Source organism: Ursus americanus, chromosome 30 (genome assembly GCF_024610735.1).
Source record: "Ursus americanus isolate L20-20 chromosome 30, mUrsAme1.1.p, whole genome shotgun sequence".
In the NCBI taxonomy this organism is placed as follows: domain Eukaryota; kingdom Metazoa; phylum Chordata; class Mammalia; order Carnivora; family Ursidae; genus Ursus; species Ursus americanus.
This window is the reverse complement of record NC_142156.1, coordinates 4,985,033-5,005,600: the sequence shown is the minus strand read 5'-3', so window position 1 is coordinate 5,005,600 and position 20,568 is coordinate 4,985,033. Positions and strand designations below refer to the sequence as shown.

At 50.2% G+C, this 20,568-nt stretch overlaps 1 protein-coding gene across 1 annotated transcript; it reads right to left on the bottom strand.

Moving 5' to 3' along the window:
• Positions 1 to 2,681: 2,681 nt before the first annotated feature.
• On the bottom strand, positions 2,682 to 11,051 carry NEFH (neurofilament heavy chain). The gene is made up of 4 exons (XM_045791543.2): positions 10,118 to 11,051; positions 8,103 to 8,302; positions 6,985 to 7,109; positions 2,682 to 5,395 (listed from the first exon to the last, which is right to left on the bottom strand). Exons 1-4 carry the CDS (start codon positions 10,998 to 11,000, stop codon positions 3,289 to 3,291), a joined length of 3,315 nt encoding a protein of 1,104 aa, XP_045647499.2. The 5' UTR covers positions 11,001 to 11,051; the 3' UTR covers positions 2,682 to 3,288.
• Positions 11,052 to 20,568: the final 9,517 nt, after the last annotated feature.

Genomic DNA, 20,568 nt, shown 5'->3' with positions numbered 1-20,568 from the left:
CATGCAGGTTCAATAGTGCTCATTTCATTGGGCTGTTGTTAGACTGTGGGTATAAAATGTGTAGGCTAGCACCCAGTCCTTGGAAAGTGCTCGCTACGTGGTGATCGTGATGGTACCAAAGCCGATGACCTGGATTCTAATCTAGACAAGCCCCTTCTTGTCTCCTGTGGACACTGGCTGAGTCAAAGATACTTAAGAGCCCTTGTATTTTGAATGCTTATCATGTCTTCCCTGTGATTTCAAAACCGAGAAAGTATATATATTCTAAATAAGGGTCACTGAAGGCAATTTTTAAAAAATCAGACTCTAAAAAATTAATACCCAGGTAATTCGTATTTTCTCTATAGAACAAATAAGAAAGCAAAACTCTGCTATCAACTTGGCCTTAGGCAGGCTCCTGCCCCTCTCCCCTCAGTTTCCTCATCTGTATAGTAAGGAGATTGGGCTAGAAGCTGCTTTGGGCCCTGTTGGCTTTGACTGTTTGCGATCTGCTTACAATGACACGTAGGGACATCTGCCTCTCTCTGGCCTTCATGTACTTTATCCTCGACTCCAGGTCTTAGGTTCTGATATCTGGTATTTGCTTTATGTTTTTAGGCCTATGCAATTTCTTGATGTATCAATTTTTTAAAAAGATTTTATTTATTTGAGAGAGAGAGAGCATGAGCAGGGGGAGAAGCAGAGGAAGAGGGAGATAATCTCTAGCAGACTCCATGCTGAGCACAGAGCCCAACGTATGTCCCATCCCAGGACCCTGAGATCATGTATGACCTGAGCCAAAACCAAGAGTCAGACGCTTAAACCAACTGAGCCACCCAGGCACCCACTGATATATCATTTTTTTAAAGACTTTATTTTGAAGTAATTTTATTTTTTTTTATTTTTTTAAGATTTTATTTTTAAATAATCTCTACACCCAACATGGGCCTTGAACTCATAACCCCGAGATCAAGAGTCACGTGCTCCACTAACTGAACCAGCCAGGTTCCCCCACTCCTTTAAGATTTTACATTTTGAAGTAATTTTAAATTTACTGCAAAGTTGCAGAGACAGCACAGTAAGTTCCTGAACACCCTCACCCAATTCCTTGTAATATCCACATCTGTGTGATCATGGTACATTTGTCAGAACAAAGAGAATATTGGTACATTACTTTAACTGAATGACAGACTGTATTTGGAGTTCATTGCTTTTTCCACTAATGTTTTAGGATTCAATGCAGGGTACCACATTGCACTGAGTCATCACGTCTCCTTAGTCTCCTCTAGTCTGATAGTTTCTTGGTCCTTCGATTTATAAATTTTAAGCATTTCCTCCAGACTGGTATGAGAGATGAGTGTTTTTGATCAATTATACACCCTATTTTCCCTTTCCCCATCTTTCCCTTATATTTATCTTACCTTTTTGGTATAATCTGTATTTATTGCTTTTGTTTTGTTTTTTTTTTTAAGATTTATTTATTTGAGAGAGAGAGAGAATGGGGGAGGGGAGGAGCAGAGAGAGTCCCAAGCAGATCATTTGGTTTCTAGCATAGTTACCAGCCCCCCTCAGTCACTACATTATTCAGAACCCTTCCAGTTGCATATGACAGAGCCATATCCTAAATGATCTTTGGCAAAATTTTATCAGCTCAAAGAATGGACAATAAGCCATGGAAAGGAACATCAGAATCAAGGACCTGAAATCTACAATGACTCTCTGGGTATCTTATCTCTGTCCATCTCTCTTTCTCACGGACTTTTCCACAAGGCTGGAAAACTGGTGCCTCATAGCTACTGATTCCCTTAGCCACCCACCCCCCACAAAGAGAAAACTGCCAGCCAATCTGGTCCCAAATTTGAAATACCAGGAAGAGTTCTCATTGGCTCACCTAGAGTCAGGTGGCCATTCTTGGACCAATCACCAGTGACCAGTGGGAGAGGGCAATTAGAAAACATGGTGGCTCTGAGAACCACCTGGTTGGGGCAGGGAAAGAAGCAACTCCCAGGAAAAGTGCTAAAAGCAAACACAAAGTTGGAAACTACACAAGAATTTTACACTTAAGACCCCACATAAATCCGTAAGAACACATCTTTCAAAATCATCTCTGGAGAAGTATGTTGGAGTCCAATTAAGTGACTACTGACAGATTGTTCCCAGTGGTGGTGACTGTAGTTTTCACTCCAGGTGAATTAGCAACATATGGCCCCTCATTCAGAAGACTTATCCCTCCTTACAAAACAGTACATGGTAGAGCTCCATAGACTGTTTACTATCCATAGTACCTCACCCTTTCTCAGGCTTCAAGGTGCATCAGAATCAAGTGGGAGTTGGTAGAGCGTGTACTTTCCCAAGCCCACCCCTCAGATTTTGATTCAATGGTGTAGGGTGGAATCAAGGAATCTGCATTTCTATACGGCTCCCAGGTGATACTAATGTAGGTGATCCGTGGACCACGCCGAGAAACCACGCACCAGGCCACCTACCTACAAAATCATAAAAATAAAGCACCTAGCACATTGCCTGGCGCACGGTTTGTGTCCAGGAGATAGCGCAAGAGAGGCCACGTTAACTGGTCCCATACCTGCACGAGACCTCTGATGCTCACTCAGTCCTCTGTTGTCTTGAGTGCGACATCTAGACTTCCCCTGGCCCTGTCCCCCAGCCTGCCTGGGAGAAGAGAATAAACAACAGCAGAAACATTTTCATTTTAGAAGCACTTGGTTTTATTGCACAGAAGCAATTGAAAGTGGACTCCAGTGGAAAAGTGCGCCCTGGCATAATTCAGTGGCCAGTGCCCAGCCCCACCTGCTTAGCTCTTCCAGGATAGAGAGCTCTGGGCAAAGGCTCGGCCACTCCTTTGGAAAACAGAAGGCATTCAGGAATAGGTTAAGACATCTCAAGCATAATGTGTTTCTAACTGCTCATTCATTATTGCGGTCATCTGTCAATTGCACATACAGGTAATAAATGCACTTATTTGGAAAGGAGGGGGTCAGTTTTTATAGTCAAGTGTTTACATGTGGCATTCGGCATATTATCACATTCAGCTACGTAAGCTATCATAACATAATTGTCCATCGCCTGGGGAGGGTTTGGGGTGTAGGGCCGGGGACTGGGACTACCCTCTCTTGCTAACATATTGCTAATAGAAATTCCTGTTTGGTGAAGGAAGGCCCCATCATCTAAGCAGAGTTTCTTCTTATATAAAGAAAAGGGAGAAAAAATGAAAATTTGTTATGTCGACCCTTGAGCTCCCGGGCCCTCCTGAGTTTCTTTGGCTGTTCTGGATAGTCCTTTCTCCCTGCCTTACTTCTCCCCCTTGGAGGCCTTGTCTTCTGTGGCCTTCTCTGGAGGCCTGCTGTCTTTCTGGTCTGTGCTAGAGGATTTCTCAGCCTTTTCCGTCTTGGCTTTGCCAGGTGTGGTGGCCTCCTTGCTGGGCTCTTCTTTGGGTTTCTCCTCAGGCTTCTTGGCCTCCTTGGCATCTTGTTTCTCGGGTGCTGCCAGTGTCTCTCCCTTCTTTGGCGTTTCGGGCTCCTTCTCTGCTGCTTTGCTGGGTTCTTTGGCCTTGGCATCATCTTGCTCCTTCTTGGCCACCTCAGCCTTCTCTTTGGGTTTGGCCTCTTCCTTCACCTTGGCAGGAGCCTCCTTTTCTGGGGTCACTGCTTTTTTCTTATCTTCAGCCTCTTTCTTGGCTTCAACTTTGGGTTCTTTGGGTTTCTCCACAGCAGGTCCCTTCCTTTCCTGGACCTCAGGTTTTGGAGCCTCCTTTGGCACCTCATCTTTCTTGCTGTCCTTCTTCTCCTCGGTTTTTGGTGTGGCTGGAGCTTTCTCTTCCTCTACCTTCTTTGGGGGCTCTTTCACTTTCACTTCCTGGGGTTTCTCTTCCTCCTTTTTGGGGGACTTTGCCTCTTCCTTCTTTGTCACCTCTTTTGCAGGAGCCTTGGCCTCTTCTTTCACAGGAGATTTGACTTTCTCTGGGGACTTGACCTCCTCCTTGACAGGGCTTTTTGTCTTTTCGGGAGATTTGATGTCTGCAGGGGACCTTACTTCCTCCTTTCCTGGAGTCTTGGCTTCTGGGGACTTCACATCAAGAGTCTTAGCCTTCTCAGGGGACTTAGCCTCTTCCTTTACTGGGGACTTGGCCTTCTCAGGGGACTTGGCCTCCTCCTTCACTGGGGACTTGGTCTTCTCTGGAGACTTGGCCTCTTCCTTCACCGGGGACTTGGCCTTCTCAGGGGACTTGGCCTCTTCCTTCACCGGGGACTTGGCCTTCTCAGGGGACTTGGCCGCTTCCTTCACCGGGGACTTGGCCTTCTCTGGGGACTTGGCCTCCTCCTTCACCGGGGACTTGGCCTTCTCTGGGGATTTAGCCTCTTCCTTCACCGGGGACTTGGCCTTCTCAGGGGACTTGGCCTCTTCCTTCACTGGGGACTTGGCCTTCTCTGGGGATTTGGCCTTCTCTGGGGACTTGGCCTCCTCCTTCACTGGAGACTTGGCTTTCTCTGGGGACTTGGCCTCCTCCTTCACTGGGGACTTGGCCTTCTCAGGGGACTTGGCCTCTTCCTTCACTGGGGATTTGGCCTTCTCTGGGGACTTGGCCTCCTCCTTCACTGGGGACTTGGCCTTCTCAGGGGACTTGGCCTCCTCCTTCACTGGGGATTTGGCCTTCTCTGGGGACTTGGCCTCCTCCTTCACTGGGGATTTGGCCTTCTCTGGGGATTTGGCCTCTTCCTTCACTGGGGACTTGGCCTTCTCAGGGGACTTGGCCTCTTCCTTCACTGGAGACTTGGCCTTTTCGGGGGACTTGGCCTCCACTGGAGACTTTGCTTCTTCTTTAGCTGGGGACTTGGCCTTCTCTGGGGACTTCACCTCAGTTGGGGATTTTGCTTCTTCTTTCACAGGGGATTTAGCTTTCTCAGGGGACTTCACCTCAGCTGGAGATTTGGCCTCTTCCTTCACTGGGGACTTGGCCTCAGCTGGTGATTTTGCTTCTTCTTTCATGGGGGACTTGGCCTTTTCTGGGGACTTGGCCTCAGGTGGGGACTTAGCTTCTTCCTTCACTGGGGACTTGGCTCCAACTGGTGACTTGGCCTCTTCCTTCTCTGGAGATGCAGCCTCTTCTGCTGGGGGAGACTTTGTTTCTTCTTCTCCCCCTTCTGCTTCCTCCTCCTCACCCTTCTCCTCTTTGGCCTCTTTCTCTTCTTCTTCAGTCACTTCTTCAGTCACTTGGGTCTCCTCTGTCTGTTCCTCCAAAATCACGGTTTCCTTCTCTGACTTTTCTACCACCTTGACCTTCTCTTCGCTTTTGACCTTTATGTGAGTGGATATAGAGGGGATTTTGGGAAGTCCTTCTGGAAGGGAGAAAGGACTGGGGCCAAAGCCAATCCGACATTCTTCACCCTCCAGGAGTTTTCTGCAGAATGGATAATGGAACACATTACTATTATTAACTCAGAGCAGACTGATGAGTTGGGGGTCGTCTTGAGTTACTCTGAAGGTCATGGAATCCAATGATATGGACTTTGGGGGAGGAAGGAATGTGAATGATGGGCAATTTAAGCCTGGAAAAAGTCACTTTAGCAAATCATCCCAGGGACCACCCAGAATCTGTAGCTGAGTGGCGCCGCTCTCGTTTCATGCGGCTAAGGCTACAACTTATAAAACAACTCCCCCACCCCAAAATGGCCCTCAAGAGAAAACACCAGTATTAACAAAAATTACATTAACTATCTCTCAACTAAAACGTTCAAGAGGAAGGTGGGAGCGTGAGCAAACAATTCCACATGTACAAATTTGGCATTAAGAGGTCTTAGAACATTCCACTGGAATTTCAAGGGTCTCTGGTCACCTTATATTCCATCCTTTGAGTTTTAGGAATAGGGTGCGGGCAGCAGTTTCTACTCTTTCCTACTCAGCGGGTGTGTGACCTCAGCCAAGCCACTCAAACTCTTCAAGTCTCAGTTTCTTCATTGGCAAAAAGAGGGTCATAAGAGTCCCTACCTCAGAGGGTTGTTTCAATGAGAATGAATAAAAAGGACCTGGCAGTGCCTGACTCGCAGTGGGTGTAGGCGTTACTCCTAGAGACCCAGTGCTTTACAAATTTAACAGCACACAAATCCCCCAGGGGTCCGTTTAAAATGCAGATTCCGATTTAGTAGATCTGGGGCGGGGCCTGAGAGTCTGCCTTTCCAACATGCTTGTGGAGGAGCCGACTGTGCTGGTTCACGGACCACGCTCTGAGCAGCAAGACTACAGGCTAGACCCAAGCGCTGGGACGTGAAGGGTCACCTACCAGCAACTGGGACAGATCTTCATGGGGTCAGCCTACTCCTCAGCAAGAAATTGCTAAGCTGGGCTTCTCCTGGCTACCTTTTACTCAGGGCTTTCTCTATGGCCACCCAGCGGTACCCAGACTGGCTCCGGAACCGGATTAGTTCCTCCTCCCCACAACCCTGTGACAGGAGTACTATTATCCTCTCCATTTTATTTCCCCAGGAAACAAAAGCTCAGGGAGCTACAAAAACGCGAAGAGAGTGGTCCCCCTGACAACTCAGGTACCTCCTTTCCCTCCAAAGCAGGCCTCTAGCTGGCTGGATGTGGGGAGGGGCGAGGAACGTTAATCCTCTAAGTCACTGGCAGAATGAAAAGAAGACACTCAAGACTTCTGACTCTCAGAAAGTAGAATGACGGTTGCCAGGGCCCGAGGAAAGGCGGAAAGGAGAGTGGGGAGTAATTCTTTAATGACCCCAGGGTTTCAGTTTGGGAAGATGAAAAAAATTCTAGAGGTAGATGGTGGTGATGGCTGCATAACGCCACTGAACGGTATACTTAAAAATGGTTAAATAGCAAATTTTATATGCCAAACATTTTACCACAATAAAAAAAAAAATTGTTTTGTCTCTAAGGCAGGTCGCCTTGCTGGGAATTTGAAACTTAATGCTTAGCTTCTCATAAGAATGCAAGGGCTCCCCACCATCCCAAAGGCCCCCTGGCCCACCTCACCTGTAAGCGGCAATCTCAATATCCAGAGCCATCTTGACATTGAGCAGGTCCTGGTACTCTCGGAGCTGGGCTGCCATCTCCCACTTGGTGTTCCTCAGCTCGGTGTCCAGCTGCTGGATGGCTTCCTGGGGAGGAGCGATCACACACACGTCACGGGCCAGCCAGTGCCTGGCCCTCAGCACCAGAGAAGCTGGGGCACACCAGGCAAACCCAAAGTGGCCCCATCTCTCCCGGCTCACTGGGGCCAACACCCACACTGCCAAAGCTGTGGGAGCCTCATTCGTGGACGCGGAAACCATGTGGAGCAAAAACCCTGCTGTGTGCACACGACCTCAGCCTGGCGAATGGTTTGGAATGAAACACACCAGCCGCCGACAATGGTAATCCCTGGTCAGTGGGATGACGGGGGAAGTTTTACAGAGCTCTTAAGCCTGGAAAAAGCTCCGCAGGAACAGAGCCTTGTCTGCACTGGTTCCTGATGTTCCCAAGTGCCTGCTGCACAGTAAGGGCTGAGGACTGGAGCCGTACAGAGAAGCACGCTACATAGCAGTGGAAGCTTCTCCCCTGTCCCCAGGCTCACGGAACCGCTGCTGAAACTGAACCATTACGGCTGATTTTTATTGACTCCTTTTGGCTTTCTCCATTTCCTAGTTTATCCACAGACAAACACTCCACTACTAACTTGCATAATAAGTTCTTTAAAAAGGTTACTTTTGCCAGCTGTCTTTCATGGAAGGGCTCTGCCGAGGCCTTTCCCAGGCTACCCACGCTCCCAGACACTGGTTATGGTTTACCAAATGCCCACCGTGACCCAGACCCTGCCGAGCAGGCTCACACGCCGCTCATGAAAAGTCTGTCCATCTCTTTAACCTTCACAGCTCTGCAAAGTGGACATTTTCCCCCCCTCCACTGCACTGAAGGAATTCAGATTCTGAGAGGCAGAGAACTTTCCTGGGGCCACACAGCTAGCTAGAAAGACATACTGGTACCCCTTGCATGTCTGACTGACTCCAAGGCCTCTGACTGACACCACAACCTCGCTGAAAGAAGGGCAGTGACTTGTCCAGGATCACCCGACTAGGGAAGGCAGTCTGGCTCTCTGCCCCATCCTTGCCCACCTGGTAGGATGCGATGTCAGCCTGATGACGGTCCTCCAGCTCAGAGCGCTGCCTCTCCAGTGAGTCTTTGGTGCCTTTGAGAGCCTCCAGCTCTGTGGTCCTGGCCTGCAGCTGGCGGCGATACTCTGTTATCTCCTCCTGTGCTGAGCGCATGGCATCTGTGTTCATCTTGGCTGCCTCCGATAGTCGGTCCAGCCTCACTGGGGGAGAAGGGGAGGGCACAGAGTTAGACACACCTGGATTTGGATTCTAGTGTCCAGATCCCAAAGGTGACATGCACGGGTTGAAGACCTACTGAGTGCCAGGTGCCATGTTGGATTCTTAACATACCCTCTCCTTTGTGATAGGCAAATTACTTCTGTCCAAGGCCGGCTAGTGACAAGCAGTAGATTCAAATCTAGTGTCTACCTGGTTCCAAAAATCAGACCGTCTCCCCCAATTCAGGGTCTCAAACCCCACAGGACAGAGGAAGCCCCCATTTCCGGTCCTAATACCTGGTTCAGCTCCCCAGCAAGGGCTGACAGTGCTGGGAATTCAGATGTGAAACTTGGCTGGCTGACAGGGCTTAACCCTGAGCTTGTGGCTGAACAAGTTAAAGAGCCTGTGACATTTGATGGTATGAAGGTGCTATGAGCCACTGAGCCCAAGGTCACTGCAGAGCCTGAGGCCCACGTGCCAGCTTCTCTGTCCCTTCCCCCACCTGGCTGCGCATTCTCTAGCACAGGAGTCCTTGTGTCAATGGCAGCCACACCCTGGCCCCTGTGAGCAATGGGCTGCTGGTGCCCAGAAGACCTTCTAGGACCAGTGGAGGTATGGAGACTAGTCTACATCTCCTGAAAGTGAATATCCTGAATCCCAAGATACTAAAACTCAGGGCCTGAGTCTTGGGAGGATGAGGCAGGGAGAAGGGAAGCCAGCTGGGTGGGCCAGAAGTCCTGGGATGGTTTGTCTTTGTAAAGGGCAAAGCCCAAGAGAGCAGAGACGTTTGCTTTGGGAGGAGTCTTGCTGCAGAGATGGGGGAGGGAAAGGTACGCCCATTGCAAAGGAGAGGAAAAGTAATGGGGAAAACCATGCACCCGAGTCCCAGCTTTCCTGGCTTTCCCTGCTAGTGTTGGCAAAGACATAGAAACCACCAAGGTGGGAGAGGATTCTTACCCATGTGGATTACAGACCTGTTTGAAAATCGCTGGAGCCTCTGCACCCTCTCCCAAGGAAAATGCAAAAGTTTTACACAGTTTCAGGAAGGATCACGTAGCTCCCCCTGAGTAAGTGGCTCAGTTGACCAACCCCCTCCCCTTTCAACCCCCAAAGAAATGAAAACAAGAGAAGGCAAGCGTTGGCCAAGGTCACCCTGCAGCTGCTGGGCAGAGCTTCAGAGCCGCTGCAGCTGCAATCTAGCTGACTCAGAGCAGCACGGAGTTGGGGGGGGGGGGACCTGAGAAGCTTCCAGCTTCTCAAGGGGAGAGAGGACATTAAGGGGCCACCTCAGCCTCATGCACCCATTGGTTGGGGTGATGATATCTCCCGGGGAGAAAAGATGGGAGAATGCCCCACTGGGGAGGAGCCTGATAGAGGTCTGGAGAATGAGGTCCCCTGCAGAGTGCAGGCAAGGGGGGATGAGCCGTGTTGGGCAGGGAAGGCACGTTACTTTGAAGGGCAAAGGGTCCCCAGTGCCTGTAACTAAAAGCTGGCACTGCTTTGGAACTGTAGAAGGAACCTGATGGAAAGGGGCTTCAGAGTGGGGTTATCTAATCTTAGGAGGGGGCAACAGAGGGAACTCAGAGTCGCAGGACAGATATAAGGACCCTGGAGGAGGGCAGCCAAAGGACAACCCCGAATTGCAAGCAAGGGAGAGGGGTGTCTACAGAGACCCAGGGCGAAACTGTTATTTAACGAAGGGGAACGCACTTTGTAGGGGGAAGCTGAACAGCACACCCTCCAGCCCAGCCACCTTCACACAGAGTGCACCCGGCCCGGCCAGGAGGGGGCGCCCCCTCCCCCACGCGCCTACGAACCTCGGAACCACTCCTCCGACTGCAGTGTGCTCTGCACCGCGTGGCCTTCAAGTTGCGCGCGGATCTCGCGCAGCGCCGACGTCACGTCGCACTTCAGGGCGTCGCGCGCCTCGGCCTGCGCCTGCGCCTGCGCGGCACCGCAGCCCTGGATCTGGCCGAGCAGCTCGCCCACCTCCTCCTGGTGGTGACGCCGCAGGTAGCCGCACTCTTCCTGCAGCGCTTGCGCCTTCTTCTGCAGCTCGACGCGCGCAGCCTCAGCCTCCTGCGCAAAGCGCGCAAGTGCGCGCGCCGCCGCCTCTGCCTCCTCCCGCTGCCGGGCCTCGTCGTCTAGGCGCTGGCGCACGTGCGCGATGTCTTCGAGCAGGTGCTCCTGCTCCAGGCGCAGCTGGCCGCGCGCCGCACCCAGGCGCAGTACCGCGCCGCGCATCTCGCGCACCTCTCGCTCGTACAGCTCGCCCATGGCGGCGCGGCCAGCGTGCTGCTGCCGCAGGGCCGCCGCCTCGCCTTCCAGGCTGCGGTTGTGAGCCTCGAGCTGCCGCACCTTGTCGATGTAGCCTGCGAAGCGGTCGTTCAGCACCTGCAGCTGCTCCTTCTCGCTGCGGGCCGCTGCTGCTGCCACCACGCAGCCTTCCGGTCCGTTGCTCAGCGTGTCTAGCGAGTCGGTGCTTGAGGTGGCTCCTGCGCCGCGGAAGCGGCCCGGGGAGGCCGACACGGAGCTCACGGATGTCCGCGCCCAGGAGTGGAAGCCACTGGATGAACCGGCAACAGAGCGAGCTCCGCCCGCGCCGCCCTTGCGGGCCAGCGCGTAGTGCAGGCTGCCGCCTCCATGTAGCGGCGCGAACGGGGCGCCCAGCAGCGCGTCCGCGCCGCTGAAGCTCATCATGGCCGGAGCAGGTGCGGCCGCCGGCGGAGGGGAATACCCAAGGCCAGGACCGGGAGGGCGGCACTGCGGCAGCACCGGGATGCCGGCCTTTTTATAGCAGCCGGGTCGGGTCCAGCCCCTTGGCGGGGGGGGGGGGGGCAGGGGAGGAGGGCCCCGCCCTCTCTGCCTCCTCCCCCGCTGCCCCGGCCCTGGCCGCTCCGCCGCAGTGAGAGGGGCGGGGCAGGGGGACTCAAGAGTGAAGGGGAATCGACGCGGCGTCAGTGGAGCACCCCATGGTTGGGTTAGGGGGTAGAGGACTCCTGGAGTGGAACGGCGGGGACCCCTGGGTGCGAGTCAGAAGACCCTGCTACTGTGTTCGGAAATAGAGAAGGGGCCGGAAATAGGGAGATGACAAGGAGTCCTGGTGGGAATAGGGGCAGGGTGCCTTTGGGATGGAGCGATGGATGACTCTGTAGTCAGTAGGATGAGGAGACCCCTGAATGAGAGAGGCGCACAAGATTTTCCTGAAAGTTAGAGAGGACCTCAGGATGGGGGTGCAGCGTGTCCGGAGCCAGCCCGGAGTAGGGGAGGGAGTAAAGTAATCCTAAATGGACTAACGGTGGGTGGTACAGAGGGTAGAGATAGAAGACTCCTGATGAAGGTACTCTTTCCCTAAAAGCTAGGAAGCCGCCAGGAGGAAATGCAGCCGGCTGCGGAATAGGGGAAGGGGACTTGGAGTTGGGAAGGGCGGCAAGGCTACCGTGAATTGGGGGTATGGGGTACACCTCAGAGGATGGAGAGAGGGAAGCCAGGATGGGAGACACAGTGGTCTCTGCAGTATAGGAGGAGGGAGAGCCTGCAGCTGGCCCCAGCAAGAAGGGCCCTCAGTGAAGGAGGCAGAGGGTCCCCTGAATAGGTAGGAGGAGCGTGGGCTGCGTGAGGGTCAGAGAACCCAGAGTGGGGTGTTCTGTGGGGACTGGACATGAAGTTGGGGGAACTAGCCCCTGTGTGGGGTGGAGGAAGTGACAGGTGTCCTAGGAATCATTCAGGCTAGGATCTACACTTTGAGGTCATCTCCACAGTTTGCTGGCCAAATGACCTTGGACAAGTAGTGTCCCCCACCCCTGGTTTCCCCATTGTACTAAGAGGGGGCCTTGCCCTGGGATAGGTTGCAGCTAGAGATCCCCGGCAGCTTCTGCTTCGGGGGAGTCTCTGGCTGAACTAGGGAAGGGGAACCCATATACGCGGCAGCCACTTTCCCACAACTAGGAAGTCCTTCTTTCTCCCTCTTCCCTCCTCATTTCCTCCACTTTGACTTGTCATCTCTCCCCCCACCCCCACAACAGAGAAGTGGGTGCAGTGATAGGCATCCCTTCTAACCCCCAGGGACGTGGTGGGATGCTTTCAGGGCACTAAAATCCCTTACCTCCATAATCCCTAAGGGAGGATAGAAAAAGGGGTCCCTGGGATTTGGGGTGCTCTGCAACTGCTGTTATAGGACTTTTTCTTGAGCTTTCATTCTCATGTGAAATGCCTTGGGAGTGGGGGCAGGCTGTGGCTGGTGCTTCAGCACCAAGGACAGGGCCTAATCCTTGCGGAGAGAAAGGGGTTAATCTCTGCCTTTACCTTGGAGGGGGAGAGGAGGGAGGTATGCATGTGTGCTATGCAGATGGGAACTGAGGAGGAGGCGATGAATGATCCTGCAGGTTTACTCTGGGAGTCGGGGACCCAGCCCCTTGACCTTCTGCCAGGGGTCCAGTCCCCTGTTTTCTATGAAGTTTTTTCACATACACACCTGGGCTGTCCTGCCCCTCCTTTGGGAGCTGAAAGGACCCCCACAGTCTTTTTCTGGGAAGGAGCTTTGAGACTCCCCTCCCAGATCTGAGCCTCCCCTCAGGCAGTTACTCAACCCCCATTACACTTCCAGTTTATACTGGTTTTCCTTCTGTGGGATCCCCAGGATGGGGATGGAGAGATCCCTCCAGGAAAGACCTATGCCAGTTTGTTTCTGTTTGCTCTCTGCCTCATTCCCAGACCCCTGGTTCTAAACAGACCTCAGAGATGAGGAAGTGATGGTGCTGTCCCTTTAACCACGTTTTACTGGAAGGAGAATGCGCTGGGAGAAGGAAGGAGGGGGAAGGGAATTTCTGGTTCTGGATGGAGAAGCAGAACATGATGAAGCATTTTTCCCCCATTTAAAGATCCAGTCATGAACCAGTTTGCTGGGGGCATAGGGGCTGGTTTGCAGTCGGTGCTGGGAAGATGGAGGTGAGTGTCTGGTCTGAGGCTTCCAAGAATGGCATCTGGGGGGCTTGAGCAGGGCCTCCATGCTCTCATGTGGCTCCCCATTTACTTGTCATTCTGCTTGGCATTTTGCCAGTAAAGCCTTGTGTCTTTGGGTCTTTTCAGTCGCCTGCATAATGTAGATGCATCCTCTGGGTGTAGGATGGCTGATAAGCAGCTGACAGTAAGGGAGAGTGGTAAGAGGGGTTCCATAAAAGAGGGGTGGAGGCCAGGGGGCCAAGATGAATTCTGTCAAGGTCAGGGGGCACAACCATGGATCACAGCTCCCTGTGGATTCCAAGCAAGAAATCCCAAACATGATTTGTGTGGCTGGAAAAAAGACATGAGGGTGGGAGCCCTTACTTCATTCTCCCAAAGGGCCTTTCTGACTCACTTCCAGGAAGCCATTTCTGGCCTCCTTTACCTCCACATTTAGTTAACTACCCCCTCCGAGGTCTCTAGTGCTAATCCACTACACTGCACTTAACCACTCTGTTGTCATTGTTTGAATGAATGAATGGCTAAATAAATTCCATCTGTTCTCCAGCCAGACTTGTGGTCTAGAGGAAACTAAAAATGGTTCTGTCCTGAGTCCTTGGGTCTCGAATCACTTTCACCTTCCTCCCCTCAATTCTTACCATTTGGAAATGAGTAGAATAACATATTCATTCATTCATTCATTCATTCATTCATTCATTCATATATCCATTACATGTTTACTGAGCACCTGCTATGTGATAGACACACACAAAATACTGAGGTTACAGAATCTCATAAACCTCTGAAATTGTCTCCCTGGGACAAGGTTTCTCAAATCCTTCCCACATCCTAGTCCAGTATTTCCCAAGGCACCTTCTTGAGGATAATAAGTGTTTCTCCAAAAAAGAAGAGGAAGAGAGGAGTTTCATTGGTAATGGAGTTAAATAGGGCTCTTGAAGCAACTCTTGGAGCCTTGACTTGGCAATGAACATTGAAAATCCCCCAGAGGTGAGTGGAGTGTGCTGTCTTGTCCAAACTTGTTTGATCATAAGCTTTTCTTGCCCCCAGGTGTCTCCCATGGTGGCCCACACTGAAGGACACACTCAGAATTGGGCTCCAGCCTGTGTTCTCCCTGGGCTGCTATCTGGGCTCCTGTGGATCGTGTCTGTTTCTCCCATAAGAGACAAAATCATGAAAATGAAAGACATTCATTAAAAAGGACAAAATGAAACACGGAAATTGAATAACAATTTTTTTAAGTAAGCTCTACATGCTATGTGGGGCTTGAACTCATGACCCCAAGATCTAAAGTCGCACGGTCTCCTTTTTTTTTTTTTTTTAAGATTGTATTTATTTATTTGAGAGAGAGAGAGCACGAGCAGGGTGAGGGGAAGAGGGAGGAGAAGGCTCTTTGCTGAGCAGGGAGCCCGATGAGGGACTTGATCCCGGAACTCCAGGATCTTGACCTGAGCTGAAGGCAGACGCTTAACTGACTGAGCCACTCAGGTGCCCCAGCACAGTCTCCTGACTGAGCCAGCCAGGCACCCCTGAATAACAAAATTGTAAAGACTATCGCAAAACACAAAATATTTGAATACATTTTAACTGTGTATAGGTTCATGGCAATACTGTGAAAATAATTGACTTTATTTTGTGATTGTACTTGCACTTGTCTCAAAATCATTTGTTCATAGTACTACACATCTTTTTGGCTTGCTGATTCATCTCATTTAACATCATACTTTTTCTTTTTTATGTTAAAAATTTTTCCTTCATTAAGACAGTTATCCATTTCCAAATACCAGGATACATATTTGTAACTGAGTTTTGTATTGCATTGTGAAAGCCTTCTCTACACTGTTGTTTGTTCTTGGCATAATGTCACATGTTGTTGATAGACATCAAAGTTCTGTGGGAAATGTGGGTTCAAAAATCTGCATCACTGTATAGACCATCATAATGGCTACATTTTATGTTATATATAAATGGGAACACTGTGTCAATGGAGAAATGAAACCAAACTCTCAGCCAGTTGATGAAACCAACAAACTATCAACCAGTTATTTTTTTTTATCCTTTAAGGGAAAATTGCCTCTTGGCCCATTAGTTATGAGGTGAAAATGCTTGCATCAAAGAAGCTTGTGGCAAAACCATCTAGAACCCCTGTGGACCTCAAGGTTAGTGCTCTTCAGAAACAGGGCTGCAGTGTGAAGGGTAAAGCAGTACAGTTCTCTGTGAACATCAACTGAGCATTGCCATCACTCACTTCGTTCACTCAGCATCTATGGGATTAGACCCTGTGTTGAGCACTGGGGACTCCAAAAATGAGCCCTCAGTGAGGGGAAATCCCACCCCCCAACTCACATGTGTACAGCAGAGAGAACTCAGCCACCACTTTCTCCTTGGTACCTCCTCAAACCTTGTTCACTAGGCAAGGATGATTGTTGCTATTTTGTAGATGAGTAAACAGGAAATAAAGTGAGAAAGTGGGTTGCCTGAGTTGACCCACTGATAAAGCAGAAGTGAGCTCAGTGTCCCTGTTGGACACACAGGGTGGAAACTCACTTCTCTGGCTCAGTGGACCCAGATGGCCTGAGGCTGAAGGGATGAGATTCCCCAGAGAGGGAACAGGCGAGGGTTGGAGTCTGGCCTCCAGTGGGTCATCCTTTTTTTATTTATTTGAGAGAGCAAATGCCTGTGCATGAGTGAGGGGGAGGGGCAATGGGAGAGGAAGAAGCAGACTCCTGAGCAGGGACCCCCCCACACACACACGGGGCTCCATTCCAGGACCCTGAAGTCATGACTTGGGCTGAAGGCAGACACCTAACCAACTGAGCCACCCAGGTGCCCCTGATGGGTCATCCAACTGAGAGTCCTTGTGACTTGTGACCAAATGTCAGCATATCCTTTATGTGAGGGCTCACTCCCAGCCTTGGCATCCTGCACCGTTGTGTCTCCTCTTTGGGGAACAGCATGTGACCACTGTTTAGGGGTGCATTTAAAGAACTCTTCATTCTCTTCCTGCTTTATTTTTCTCAATAAAAGGTGACCTTTTCTCACATTAAATATTGTATGAAAATTGTGACTGATTTAGCATTTTGTTAAAAGTGAAGTGACAAATCACATAGAACATTCTGTCTTCAGCCTATATATATATATATATACATATATATGTATATATATATGGCATAATATATATATGTATATATAGACACACACATTTATATATAAATGTTCCTTTTATATGTGTGTGTGTGTGTATATATATATATATATATATAGGCATGGGATGTAAAGTTCTGCACCAGCTATTATTTAACTAGGGTTACATTTTATTAAATGACCCTTGCTTGAAAATAACAATTTATACCATTGAAACTTTCCCAAAAAAGTGACCTTTTCTGACATGGATAGTTTTTATCTCTCTTATCTCTTCTCCCATGGGTTGTAAGCTTCATAAGGGCCCAGACATTTGTCTGCTTATTCACTGTTGCCTTCCTCAGCACTTGGAACAATGGCTGGCATGTGGTTGGTGCCTAACAAGTAGTTGTCCAATGGCTGAGCAGTCTTGCCTGACAGGCAGGCTGGCTAGCGCCTGGACATTTCAGCACCAGCATCTGGACAGCTCCCAGCCTGCCGGGCCCTCGGAGGGAGGCCACCGCAGGACGACTGGGAAAGGCTTGAAAGTGCGCCACCCTAACCGCCCCTCTCGCCAAAACTTGGAGCCTCCACACCCCCACTCTGTGATGTCACTTTCGCTGGGTCTACAGCCCTGTCCACTCCGTTGTCTGCAGACTCCCCTAGTATTCCTTTTCCTTTTTGACTTCAGCAATTATTCATATATATATCTACCTTTTGGCTAAGATTAAGTGTATCTATCTATCTATGAAGAACTGAGCATTTCTTTTTTTAAGATTTTATTTATTTATTTATTTGACAGAGAGAGAGACAGCCAGCAAGCGAGGGAACACAAGCAGGGGGAGTGGGAGAGGAAGAAGCAGGCTCCCAGAAGAGGAGCCGGATGTGGGGCTCGATCCCAGAACACTGGGATCACGCCCTGAGCTGAAGGCAGACGCTTAATGACTGAGCCACCCAGGCGCCCCAGAACTGAGCCTTTCTCTTTCTCCTTGTCTCTCTTCCCCTAAATTGTGCCCCACATTCTCAGTCAGCCTTGCCCTGTCCTTTCTCCACTTCTTTCCCCTTCCTCTCTACTTTCCTTCTCCCTGTATCACATCCCTCCTCCTTTCCCCACAATTTCTCTGTCCTCTTTATCTCTCCCCTCCTCCTCCCCCTCCTTAGAGATGTCCTATTTTTGCAGGGCTTGATTTATAGTAAAGGGAGGCAGCCTCCCTTTCCCTACTCCCTTTATGAAAGAAACAGCAAAAACTGAACTACGTGCAGTTTTGCATAAGCCTCATCCTCCTAGTGTCCACCCACAGGTTAACCCCCAGGGGACTGGCCCACAGCTGATGAAAGCCTGCAGCAGACCTGCCTGCCTGCCCACTTGTCTGTGCCGTGGGTGGCACCAGGTGGGAAGCTGAATTGTGCACCAAAGGTCCTGGGCTGGTGGGTGGATTTACTGATCCACCCTATCACCCCTACTCCAGTTCCCTTTGTGGGTAATCATGAATGAATGATTTGGGGCTGTGGTTCCTGAGAGTAAGAGGGAGGTGATTCATTGATCTTTCCTAAGGGACCAGTTCTAGCAACTAGGTGAGGTTTGCTGTGTTACACATGCTCTAGGGCTGTCATATTCTTGTTACCCAGAGCAAGAGGCTAAGCAACAATAGGAATGAGAGCTCTCAGCTAAGGAGAGGAGGAGGGGACTTTGATTTTACTCCTGGCCTTGCTTATCCCTGTAACTCTATGATGTAGATAGATACTGTTATTCTCTCCACTTCATTGTCTGGGAATTGGAGGCTCAGAAAGGTTGAGTGACTTGCCCCAGAATACACAGCTAGAAAGTGGTGGAGCTGGGATTGGAATTCAGGTCTAATGGATTCCATTGCAGCAAGTATACTGAACTATAGGATTGTACTACCACCTTTCACATTCATGGGAAGGCCCAACTAGGTTCCCATAGGACCACTGCTTTAGAAATGGACCCAACACTTGCCCAGTTCCGTCACAGCTGGTTGGGGCTTTGCTCAGGATGTCCCTTCTGTCACCCTAATGGAAGCAAGTGGCGTTGAGAACTGGCATTGTGTCTGGGGGAGGAGGCTTTCCAGGCAGTACCGTCAGGAAGTTAAAATGACAGCCAACTCAGCTTTCTGGATTACCTGACCTGAGGAGAGACTGATAAGTAGAAAGTAGTCATGGAGCCATCACTGATCTTGAGTCATCCAGAAAACAATTTCGGCAACCTCCATGCGGTGATCGCCTGCCTGCTGTGTGCTGGCCCCCTACATACGTGGTGTTGGCAACAGCTCCGCTAGATCTGCAGGGTATCTTCTAGGACAGAGTAGGTCATTTAGGTCAGAGAAAGAAAGTGACCTGCCAAGGTCACAGAGCAAGGTAGTGGAGGGGCCTCCTGTACGTCCCAGTTTCCACAATGGCTCTCAGGGAAAAAAAAAAAAAAGTTTCAGGGATGTTTTATCTCTTTATTCCAGAGGAGAAAGCGGTACATAGATAATTTTAGGAAGTAATATGCCAATGGGTTTAAATTGGGGGTATTGGGGTACCTGGGTGGCTCAGTCGGATGGGCGTCTGCCTTCGGCTTAGGTCATGATCCCAGGGTCCTGGGATTGAGCCCCGCATCGGGCTCCCTGCTTGGCGGGGAGCTGCTTCTCCCTCCCCCTCTTCCTGCCACTCCCTCTACTTGTGCTCTCTCTCTCTGCGTCAAATAAATAAATAAAATCTTAAAAAAAAAAAGTCATTCCTGATGGTCAGTATTGGCAGGTAAATGAAGCAATACTGGGCTTTAAAAGAGGCTCCTGCAAGTGGGCATGGCCTTGGGCTTCGTGGACATGAAGCTTGCCTTACTTGGGGGCAGCCACACCCTGGCCCGTCGCTCTGCAGTCAGGCTGCATGAAGACACAAACCCAAGAGCAGCAAATGCCAACAGGGAGGAGACATGCCAGGAAAGTTTCTGAAACCTCTTTCTCAGCCCTGAGCCAGGCACCTGCAATAGACAGAACACTGAAAGAGCCCAGACTGGACCTAGACTGGGGAACTTAGTCACACATACCAGTAAAAGCTCTGCTGGGTGCCTGACTGCTTTCTGGCTTCTGGGGAAGTTAGTGGTGAAGACAGAGCTGACCTTGAGGTCTTTGCTCTCTTGGGGCAGGGGATTAGCGGAGACAATGTGCTTTTAATTAAAATTTTAAAAATAATTCTGCCTCAGTGCCGATCACCAATGCATATTCCCAGGTCCACCCAGATTCTCAAGTCAGAATCTCTGGTGGAGGGGTCTGGGGAGGTGCATTCTGAGCCAGTGTCCCTAGAGCAGAACTGCCTCCAAATCTGTTCTCAGCCAGTCTTCCAAGTTCACTGATTGAGCTCCTGCTCTTGCCTTGTATACACATTCTCTCATTTAGCTGTCACATCCACTCTAAGAAGCTCTGGTAAGAAAACTGAGGCCCAGAGAGGTTAAATCACTCACCAGGTACAAACCTTCACAGCCTGGCTCTAGAAAGCCACTCTCCCAGCTTCCTGTCTTTGCTCACGACCGGATCTCTCTCAGGAATGCCTTCATCCTTCCAGGGCCACCTCCATGGAATTCTTGATTCTGCCATATTCTCTTTCACTCTGAGCTTCTTGTCTGAAACCCATTCCCTCACTCCAGTGTTCACTCTCTACCCCTCCTTCACGTAACTCCTTCAGCTACTCCATGTTACCTACTCCTTCGGGGACTTTCCCTAACCCCCAAAGTTTTTGTAGCTGATTTCTTTAGGCTCCCACAGCCCCTCTGTCTTTCTGACATTCTAGCCCTAACACTATTCTAAAGGGCTATTTATTTGCTCCTGATGGAATTGTGAGCTCCAACAAGGGCAAGAGCCAACTCTTATTCAATGTTGCTTCCCTAAGATCTGGTACAAGAATGTTAGCTCAGTGAAGTTTGTTGTATGAATAAATGCCAACTGGTGGTGACTTCCTACGATCTCTACTCCACCTTATTCATCTAATTATAATCCATGTTAGGGCACCTGGGTGGCTCAGTCGGTTGAACGTCTGCCTTTGGCTCAGGTCATGATCTCAGGGTCCTGGGATCGAGCCCTGCATTAGGCTCTCTGCTCAGCAGGGAGTCTGCTTCTCCCTCTGCCTCTGTGTGCTCACTCACACTTGCTCTCAAATAAATAAATAAATAAATAATCTTTGAAATCCATCT